General features: G+C 57.4%; 1 protein-coding gene across 1 annotated transcript; it reads right to left on the bottom strand.

Moving 5' to 3' along the window:
• Positions 1-656: 656 nt before the first annotated feature.
• LOC121275173 (TOM1-like protein 1) lies at positions 657-10,307 on the bottom strand (the record flags this gene model as incomplete). The annotated part of the gene is made up of 5 exons (XM_041182592.1): positions 657-790; positions 1,897-2,013; positions 5,513-5,638; positions 7,523-7,648; positions 10,158-10,307. Coding segments are annotated over 5 exons (653 nt in total), but the record flags the coding sequence as incomplete, so codon positions are not given.
• Positions 10,308-10,589: the final 282 nt, after the last annotated feature.

Raw genomic sequence — 10,589 nt, 5'->3', positions numbered from 1 at the left:
CCCCCACCATCCACCCCCAACCCCGCACCCCACCCCCCATCCCACCATCCACCCCCCATCATCCACTCCCCACCCCCAACACCCCACCCCTCACTATCCACCCCCCACCCTCAACACCCCACCCCTCACTATCCACCCCCCACCCCCAACACCCCACCCCTCACTATCCACCCCCCACCCTCAACACCCCACCCCTCACTATCCACCCCCCACCCTCAACACCCCACCCCCCACGCCCAATGCCCCCCCCACCATCCTCCCCCCCCCACCCCCAACACCCCACCCCCAACACCCCACCCCCCACCATCCATCCCCCACCATCCACCCCTCACCCCCAACACCCCACCCCCCACCATCCACCCCCAACCCCCAACACCCCACCCCCCACCATCCACCCCCCACCATCCACCCCCCACCATCCACCCCCCACCCCCAAAACCCCACCCCTCACTATCCACCCCCAACCAAACCCGCAACCCCCACCCCAAACCCAGCGCCCCACACCCCACCCCCAATGCCCCACCCCCCACCATCAACCCCCCAACCTCCGACCCCCAAACCCAGTGCCCTACCCCCACCCCCAATGCCCCACCCCCCAATGCCCCACCCCCTCCAATGCCCCACCCCCTCAATGCCCCACCCCACCAATGCCCCACCTCTCATGCTGCAGAAAGGTGTTGTTCAGTTCATCGCTCGCCTGGATCAAATGGCTGATGACCTCCTCGTTCTCCACGTCCAACAGTAGCACCGTGATCCTCTCCTGCATCTCTCGACAGATCTGCTGCAACCTCTAGCACAGGGGGAGAGAAGGTTACCATGTCATTCTACACAGAGAAGGAAAGACTGGGTTATTTATAGTAACTTCAGGCATCACAAAGCTCGTCACAGCCAGTGAAGCGCTGGTTCTTTTTTGAAGTCTTGTTTATTTAAAGTCTGATCGCTGTTGAAAGCTCAGATACCCCCACCCAATCCAGCAGCCAATTTGTGCTCAGCAAGATCCCACAAACAGCAATGAGATAACCACCTGATAATCAGTTTTCGTGATGTTAGGTTGGGCTCAGGGAATCACCAGAGCCCAGCACCAGAGGAGCCCATCATGTCTTTTAAAAACCGCTTTCCGATTTGTCTCTCTCCACCGCTCTTTCCATACAGCGCAGCAAATTCCTCCTTTGATAGGGTGAGATGAAGTAGGGTGGGAAGGAGAGGGAGGCCCATGTGAAGTACAAACGCCAGCACTATTGGGCTGAATGGCCTGTTTCTGTGGTGTGAATACAATCCAGTGCTTCATCTCGCCCTCCCTGCATTCCCTTGTATTACTTCCTCCCTCATGTGTTTATCTGGCTCCCCTTTAAATGTGTCTACACCGATCACCTCAACCACTCCCTGGTCTCTGGGTAACGAATTTTCTCTTGAATTCTCAATGAGGAGAAGACTCACCAAATCTCATTTATAAACCACACATAAAAAAATAAACCATCCCGAGGAGCTTCACAGGAGCATTATCACAGGATTTGATGCCAAGCTACATAAAGAGATAAAGGGACAAGTGACCGAGATAAAGGGACAAGTGACCGAAGTTTGGTCAAAGAGGCCAGTTTTAAGCAGCGTCTTAAAAAGGAGAAGAGAGTGGCCGAGAGGTTTAGGGAGGGAGTTCTAGAGCGGAGGGACCCAGGTAGCTGAAGTCATGGCCTCTAATGGTGGAGTGATTGAAACTGGCAGATGTTTGAGGGGCCAGAATTGGAGGAGCACCGACATTTTGAGAGGGTTGTAGAGCTGGAAGAGGTTACAGGGATGGGAAGGGGTGAGGCCGCGAGAGGGATCTGAAAAGGAGGATGAGAATTTTTAAATGGCTGAGTTGCGGCATAAATAACCCAAATCACGGAGACGAGTGCCGACCTGTAACAGCTCCATGTCGTCAGCATTCTCAGAACCTGGCTTATTCTCTGTTAGGATGGCTGACATAACCAAAGTGTTCATCGTCACCATGTCCAGCTCACTGTACAGTTTGGCCACCTGCAGGAGGATAGGGAAGTGAGGTTAACACATTGGAGTAAACTGGGAGTAATGCTCACTGTTCGAATGTACTGGTGGGTTGAGGGGACAGGGTGGAGGGGAGGGGAGGGGAGGGGAGGGGAGGGGATGGGAGGTGAGGGGAGGGTAGGGGATGGGAGGGGAGGGGAGGGGAGGCAATGGGAGGGAAGGGGAGGGGAGGGTAGGGGATGGGAGCGGTTGGGAGGCGAGGGGAGGGGGGAGGGGAGGTAGGGGAGGGGAGGGGAGGGGGGAGGGGAGGGTAGGGGATGGGAGGGGAGGGGAGGGGGGAGGGGAGGTAGGGGAGGGGAGGGTAGGGGATGGGAGGTGAGGGGAGGGGAGGGGATGGGAGTGGAGGGGAGGGGAGGGGAGGGGAGGGGGGAGGGGAGGGTAGGGGATGGGAGGTGAGGGGAGGGGAGGGGATGGGAGTGGAGGGGAGGGGGGAGGGGAGGTAGGGGAGGGGAGGGTAGGGGATGGGAGGGGAGGGGAGGGGGGAGGGGAGGTAGGGGAGGGGAGGGTAGGGGATGGGAGGGGAGGGGAGGGGGGAGGGGAGGTAGGGGAGGGGAGGGTAGGGGATGGGAGGTGAGGGGAGGGGAGGGGAGGTAGGGGAGGGGAGGGTAGGGGATGGGAGGTGAGGGGAGGGGAGGGGATGGGACTGGAGGGGAGGGGAGGGGAGGGGGGAGGGGAGGGTAGGGGAGGGTAGGGGATGGGAGGGGAGGGGAGGGGAGGGGGGAGGGGAGGGTAGGGGATGGGAGGGGAGGGGAGGGGAGGGGAGGGGAGTGGAGGGGATGGGAGGGGAGGGGAGGGGAGGGGGGAGGGGAGGGTAGGGGATGGGAGGGGAGGGGAGGGGAGGGGAGGGGATGGGAGGGGAGGGGAGGGGGGAGGGGAGGGGAGGGGATGGGAGTGGAGGGGAGGGGGGAGGGGAGGTAGGGGAGGGGAGGGTAGGGGAGGGGAGGGGAGGGTAGTGGAGGGGAGGGGAGGGGAGGGGATGGGAGTGGAGGGGAGTGGAGGGGAGGGGGGAGGGGAGGTAGGGGAGGGGAGGGGGGAGGGGAGGTAGGGGAGGGGAGGTAGGGGAGGGGGGAGGGGAGGGGAGGGAGGGGGGGAGGTAGGGGATGGGAGGGGAGGGGAGGGGGGAGGGGAGGGGGGGGGGAGGTAGGGGATGGGAGGGGAGGGGAGGGGAGGGGAGGGGATGGGAGGGGAGGGGAGGGGATGGGAGGGGGGGGGAGGTAGGGGATGGGAGGGGAGGGGAGGGGAGGGGAGGGGAGGGGAGGGGATGGGAGGGGAGGGGAGGGGGGAGGAGAGGGGAGGGGAGGGGAGGGGAGGGGAGGGAGGGGGGGGGAGGTAGGGGATGGGAGGGGAGGGGAGGGGAGGGGAGGGGAGGGGAGGGGATGGGAGGGGAGGGGAGGGGAGGGGAGGGGAGGGAGGGGAGGGGAGGGGATGGGAGGGGAGGGGAGGGGAGGGGAGGGGAGGGGAGGGGATGGGAGGGGAGGGGAGGGGAGGGGAGGGAGGGGAGGGGAGGGGATGGGAGGGGAGGGGATGGGAGGGGAGGGGAGGGGAGGGGAGGGAGGGGAGGGGAGGGGATGGGAGGGGAGGGGAGGGGAGGGGAGGGGAGGGAGGGGAGGGGAGGGGATGGGAGGGGAGGGGAGGGGAGGGGATGGGAGGGGAGGGGAGGGGAGGGGAGGGGAGGGAGGGGAGGGGAGGGGATGGGAGGGGAGGGGAGGGGAGGGTAGGGGATGGGAGCGGTTGGGAGGCGAGGGGAGGGGGGAGGGGAGGTAGGGGAGGGGAGGGGAGGGGAGGGGGGAGGGGAGGGGGGAGGGGAGGGAGGGGAGGGGAGGGGAGGGGGGAGGGGAGGGGGGAGGGGAGGGAGGGGGGGGGAGGTAGGGGATGGGAGGTGAGGGGAGGGGAGGGGAGGGGGGAGGGGAGGGTAGGGGGGAGGGGAGGGTAGGGGATGGGAGGGGAGTGGAGGGGAGGGAGTGGAGGTGAGGGGAGTGGAGGTGAAGTGAGTGGAGGTGAGAGTGGAGGGGAGGTAGGGGAGGGGAGGGTAGGGGATGGGAGGTGAGGGGAGGGGAGGGGATGGGAGTGGAGGGGAGGGGGGAGGGGAGGGTAGGGGAGGGTAGGGGATGGGAGGGGAGGGGAGGGGAGGGGAGGGTAGGGGATGGGAGGGGAGGGGAGGGGAGGGGAGGGGAGTGGAGGGGATGGGAGGGGAGGGGAGGGGAGGGGAGGGGGGAGGGGAGGGGAGGGGAGGGGAGGGAGGGGAGGGAGGGGAGGGGAGGGGAGGGGAGGGAGGGGAGGGGAGGGGAGGGGAGGGAGGGGAGGGGAGGGGAGGGGAGGGGAGGGGAGGGGAGGGGAGTGGAGGGGAGGGGAGGGGAGGGAGGGGAGGGAGGGGAGGGGATGGGAGGGGAGGGGAGTGGAGGGGAGGGGAGGTGAGGGGAGGGGAGGGGAGTGGAGGGGAGGGGAGGGGAGGGGAGGGGAGAGGAGGGGAGGGGAGTGGAGGGGAGGGGAGGGGAGGGGAGTGGAGGGGAGGGGAGGGAAGGGGAGGGGAGGGGAGTGGAGGGGAGGGGAGGGGAGGGGAGGGGAGGGGAGGGGAGGGGAGGGGAGGGGAGGGGAGTGGAGGTGAGGGGAGTGGAGGGGAGGGGAGAGGAAGGGGAGGGGAGGTGAGGGGAGTGGAGGGGAGGGGAGTGGAGGGGAGTGGAGGTGAGGGGAGTGGAGGGGAGGGGAGGGGAGGGGAGGGGAGGGGAGGGGTACGGCCACACATCACCAGCCAATTCCCCAGGAAACTCCGACTGACATTTCCCTGAGCAGCACGAGTTCCATCCGGGAATCCACTCAGGCCCCATCCTGAGGGACAGACACCGGGAGCAGGCCCCATCCTGAGGGACAGACACCGGGATCAGGCCCCATCCTGAGGGACAGACACCGGGATCAGGCCCCATCCTGAGGGACAGACACCGGGATCAGGCCCCATCCTGAGGGACAGACACCGGGATCAGGCCCCATCCTGAGGGACAGACACCGGGATCAGGCCCCATCCTGAGGGACAGACACCGGGATCAGGCCCCATCCTGAGGGACAGACACCGGGATCAGGCCCCATCCTGAGGGACAGACACCGGGAGCAGGCCCATCCTGAGGGACAGACACCGGGATCAGGCCCCATCCTGAGGGACAGACACCGGGATCAGGCCCCATCCTGAGGGACAGACACCGGGATCAGGCCCCATCCTGAGGGACAGACACCGGGATCAGGCCCCATCCTGAGGGACAGACACCGGGATCAGGCCCCATCCTGAGGGACAGACACTGGGATCAGGCCCCATCCTGAAGTGCAGAAACCAGGAGCAGGCACCATCCTGAGGGTAAGAGCCCATCCCACCTCCTCCTAGGCTGCAGCCTGTCGACAGTGGATATTTTGAGATGCAGAGAGACTGTGGCACCTCATTGATACACTTCACAGCCTTGCTCCTTCTGATTCCACACTGCTTTACCTGCTCCGGGACTAGTGAGATCGTGTTCCTGGGATGAGGAGCGAGAGAGGTTGCTGAAGAACAGACTGAAGATGTCGATGTAGATGCGGTCTGAGCGTTACCATGCTGCGAGGCAACAATCGTACCCTGAAAACACAACAAAGATATAACAACGACAGGACCCCCAATTTCCATCTCTCTTCAGAATCTGGGCATGCACTCTCTCGCTGTCTTTACTACCAACCCCCAGCACCCTCTCTCCCTCAGATGCCAGCTCTCCCTCTTCCTCGGACCCCAGCTCTCTCTCTGACCCCAGTGTGTGCACAGTCTCTCGTTCTCTCTCTTTCTCAGACCCCCAAGGTGCCCAGAATACTGGTGAACAATGAGGCGGAGACAATGAATTCCCAGACTCTTTCTCCCAAAGAGGAGTCACCGATTCCAAGTGTAAGAATCTCAGCTCATGGTCAAGACAAGGGAGCAGAATTGCAGAGTGAGTGTCAACAAGAACTGGCCAATAGCAGCTGGTTCGACTGGAATTGGCACTCATCTGCAACAGGTCAATTGGGTCAAGGTGTCAAAGGTTAAGAAGAGATTTGAGGGGTGATGGAGGTGTTCAAAATCATGACTGCCTTTGATGGGATAAATTAGCAGAGACAGGAGGGTCAGTGGCCAAAGGTAATTGATCTTAAGCCGGAGATTCCATAAAGAAGGTCTTTATGCAGTGAGTTGTTGTAATCTGGAACGCGCTGTCTGAAAGGGTGGTAGAAGCAGATTCAGTAATAACTTTCAAAAGAGGATCTGGGTAAATGTGTGAAAAGGAGAAATTAGGAGGTTGTGAGGCAAGAGTGGATGAATGAGATTAATTGGATAATATCTTCTCTACATGGACAAACAAGAATATTTCCTCAGATCCAAAGTGAATAATCTCGTGTTGCCTTGCACTGGACTTCATTTACCTCAGCTATACACTCATTGAATCTATCCATGTCTTTCTGAAACTGCATACTAACTTTTTGTGACTCATACACTAGAACACCCAGATCCCTCTGCACCTCAGAATTCTGCAGCCATTCTCTGTTTAAGTAATACTCTGATTTTTTTATTCTTCCTGCCAAAGTGAACAATTTCACATTTTCCTACATTATACTTCATCTGCCAGTTCTTTGCCCACTCACTGAACCTATCTATATCCATCTGCAACCTCCTCATGTCCTCTTCACAACATTGTTTCCTACCTATCTTTGTGTCACCTGCAAATTTAGCTACCATGTCTTCACTCCCCTGCAGCCACATCTCCACAATGGCTATCAGATCATATTTATTTACCTCACTGTGCGGTTTCAATTCATTTACTATGTTACGAATGCTATGCGCACTCAGATACAGAGCCTTTAGTTTTGTCTTTTTGTTATCTTTGTAACATCTAGTCTTGACTATAGGTTTATTCTTAGGTTTCATCTCTCTGTCCCCTCCTGGTATTCATTTCCCATATTACTATTATGGCCTCTTGCCTTGAATCTACCCCTTGATTTTCCACATCTATCCAAGCTTGATCCCTCACCCCATCTTGTTTAATTTAAAGCCCTCTCTACTTCTCTAGATACGAGATTAGCAAGAACACTCAACCCAGCATGGTTCAGATGTACTTCGTCCCAAAGGTACAGACCCCACTTTCCCCAGTATTGGCGCCAATGCCCCATGAACTGGAACCCACTTCTCCCACCCCAGTCTCTGGGCCACATGTTCATCTCTAATCTTATTTGCCAATTATCCAGAGATTATTACCTTTGAGATTCTGCTTCTTAATTTGGTATCTAGCTTCTCACACTGACTTATGCAGAATCTCCTTCCTTGTCCTGCTTATGTCGTTGGTACCTACATGGACCACGACAACTGGATCCTCCCCCTCCCATTGCAAGTTCCATATTAGTGACTTTTTAAAGAATTCAGCTTGGTTAGTGAGAATTGTCTAAACGTTCCTGAATCCATGTTGATTCTCCCTGATCACTTCCCACTGGTTTTAACACTTACGTTTTTCCAAGAACCAGTGGATTCCTCTTCTGGAGTTGGGAATATTAACCCTTTCCGTTTCATCTCCATGTAGAGTTCCTGCACATCGCTCACGTCGACTGGTCCTTGATGGGCAGTTGCCCATGCCTGCAACACAGACCAGGGGAGATACTTTAGGTCAAGAGTCTGGCCAGATCATCCTGACCCCCACCACAACCTCCCCTTTCTGACTTCTCCACCCTGACCCTTGCTGCAGCCTCCCCTCCCCAATCTATCCAACATGACCAGGTCACAACCTCCCCTCCCTGAATTCTCTACACTGACCCCACAATGAACTCTCATCCCTGACCTCTCCACCTTGACCTTTGCCACGACCTCTCCACCCTGACCCACGCAACGACCAATCCTCCCCAATCTCTTCACCCTGACTCCCAACACGACCTCCCTCCTCTGACCACTCCACCTTGACCCTCGCCACGACATTCACTCCCCAACCTCTCAACCCTGACCCTCGTCACAACCTTTCCATCCATCCCCCCCTCACTCTGACCTCTGCCCCTAAGTGCCAGGCAGTGATCATCTCCAACATGAGAGTCTAACCATCGCTCCTTTACATTCAATGGCATTACCATCGCTGAATCTCCCACTATCAACATCCTGGGGGTTACCATTGACCAAAAGCTGAACTGGACTAGCCATATAAATACTGTGACTACAAGAGCAGGTCAGAGGCAAGGAACCCCACAACGAGTAACTCACCTCCTGACTCCCCAAAGCCTGTTCGCCATCTACAAGGCACAAGTCAGGAGTGTGATGGAATACTCCCCACTTGCCTGGATGAGTGCAGCTCCCACAGCACTCAAGAAGCTCGACATCATCCAGGACAAAACAGCCCACTTGATTGGCACCACATCCACAAACATTCACTCCCTCCACCACCGATGCACAGTAGCAGCAGTGTGTGTACCATCTACAAGATGCACTGCAGGAATTCACCAAGGCTCCTTAGACAGCACCTTCTAAACCCATGACCACTACCAACTAGAAGGACAAGGGCAGCAGATAGATGGGAACACCACCACCTGGAAGTTCCCCTCCAAGTCACTCACCATCCTGACTTGGAAATATATCGGCCATTCCTTCACTGTCACTGGGTCAAAATCCTGGAACTCCCTCCCTAACAGCACTGTGGGTGTACCTACACCACATGGACTGTAGTGGTTCAAGGAGGCAGCTCACCACCACCTTCTCAAGGACAATTAGGGATAGGCAATAAATGCTGGCCCAGCCAGTGAAGCCCACATCCCATGAATGAATAAAAAAAAGACTTTTCCTTGCCCTGGCCTCCTCATGCTGTGATAGTGAGCACAGTGAGCAGGGAGACCTGTCAAGGGGAACTCGCCAGGGGCAAAAACTATAGGCAGGGCCACTCAGTCACCCATTCCCGTGGGCTAGGGGCCTAGCAAGGGAGATGATTAACCTATTGATTCACTTCAGTGTTCAGGGCATGGAATCTTTCTTAAAACGAGAGATGTGGTGAACACAGCTGGTCAGAGCCACCACTGGCAGTGACTAGGTGCCAGCATCAAACAGTGATCATTCCCTGGAGACAGTGACACAGATTCCCAGAGATTTGATGTTTAACACGTGATGGGGAGACTGGGTCCCAAATCGATTTGCTGGATAGTAAGAATCGCATAGCAAATTTAACATTTAATCACATTTAACATAATAAAATACCCCAATAGGCCCCACAGGAGTGGTACCAAATTAAATTTGACACCGAGCCGAATAAGGAGACATTGGAATAAAAACAAAAATAGCTGGAAAAACTTAGCAGGTCTGACAGCATCTGTGGAGAGGGACACAGTTAACGTTTCGAGTCCGAATGACTCCTCAACAGAACACATTAAGGAGACATTGGGTGGAGCTCCCCTGGCTGGTGACCCTGCCGGTAGCAGCTGGGAACTTGGCACAGGGCGGGTGGAGGGGCACATGGTCAGCACACTCTGGACCAATCACAGCACTCAAAGGCCAAATTAAGAGCCTTTTCCAATGGAGGCCCGACCTTCCCACTACATGCGGAGCCTGTCAGCTCTGTAGAAATGGTTATCGGACTTGGAGACGGCATGCTACAATAAACGCTGCTTCTGCAGCCAAATCCAGCCCACCAAGACGGGGCTACCCCCCCCCCGCCACTTGCTGTGGGCCTCCTCAATGTAACATTCAGAGGCGGCCATCGGAAAACACCCTCACACTCACCCACCTGCCGCAGCAGTGCCACCTCTCCCTGGTGGAGCTGCCAGCCAGATACGGCTCCAGAACCTCCTATGGGGCCTACTGCTCCCCCAGTCCATCCACCATCCTTAATTGGATGGAGCTCTCGGAGGAAGCTTCTGGAAAATCGCACCCGCTGTCCCCACAACGGCCAATTCCAGGGATCCCAACCCGGAGTCGAGGCTTCCATCAGAATGACCAACCACGAAAACCCAGCCCATTAGGACAGGTGAACAAAATCTTGGTCAAAAAAGGTAGGTTTTAAGGAGCATCTTAAAGGAGGAAAGAGAGGCAGGGAGGGAATTCCAGAGTTTAGGGCCCAAGCAGCTGAAGGCACGGCCGCCAATGGTGGAGCGATTCTGAAGGAGGAAGCTCTTACCTGAATGAGACTGAGGATGTGGTTCTGGATGTCGATGGGTGCCTTGTACTTTGGTTTCAGCATCTTGGCCAGTACATCCTTAACAAAATCCTTCCTGACAATCAGCGAGCAAAACCTTGGGCCACAGTTCCTCATGCAACTCTCGATAAGCTGGTCAGAACACACACAAATAAAACACACACACGTCCACAGGACAGAATAAATCAACTACCGAGATTCTTCAGCTTCAGCACAGAGAGAGGGAGCGAGCAGTTTAACATTAATACACACCCCACCCCCCAACCCAACGTGTCTGCAAGCTCACCAATATAATACAGAGAGAGAGACTGGGCAAGATTCTACCAGCTGGTTTAGTGTCTTAGCCTCTGGGTGACCAGCTATGTCCTTGATTCCTCTTGCAACACTTAGCTAACTCCAGTTATGTAGATTATG

The sequence above is a fragment of the Carcharodon carcharias genome, unplaced genomic scaffold, assembly GCF_017639515.1.
Source record: "Carcharodon carcharias isolate sCarCar2 unplaced genomic scaffold, sCarCar2.pri scaffold_1170_ctg1, whole genome shotgun sequence".
Taxonomy (NCBI): Eukaryota; Metazoa; Chordata; class Chondrichthyes; order Lamniformes; family Lamnidae; genus Carcharodon; species Carcharodon carcharias.
The sequence above is the reverse complement of the archived record's forward strand: the minus strand, read 5'-3'. Positions and strand labels throughout refer to the sequence as shown.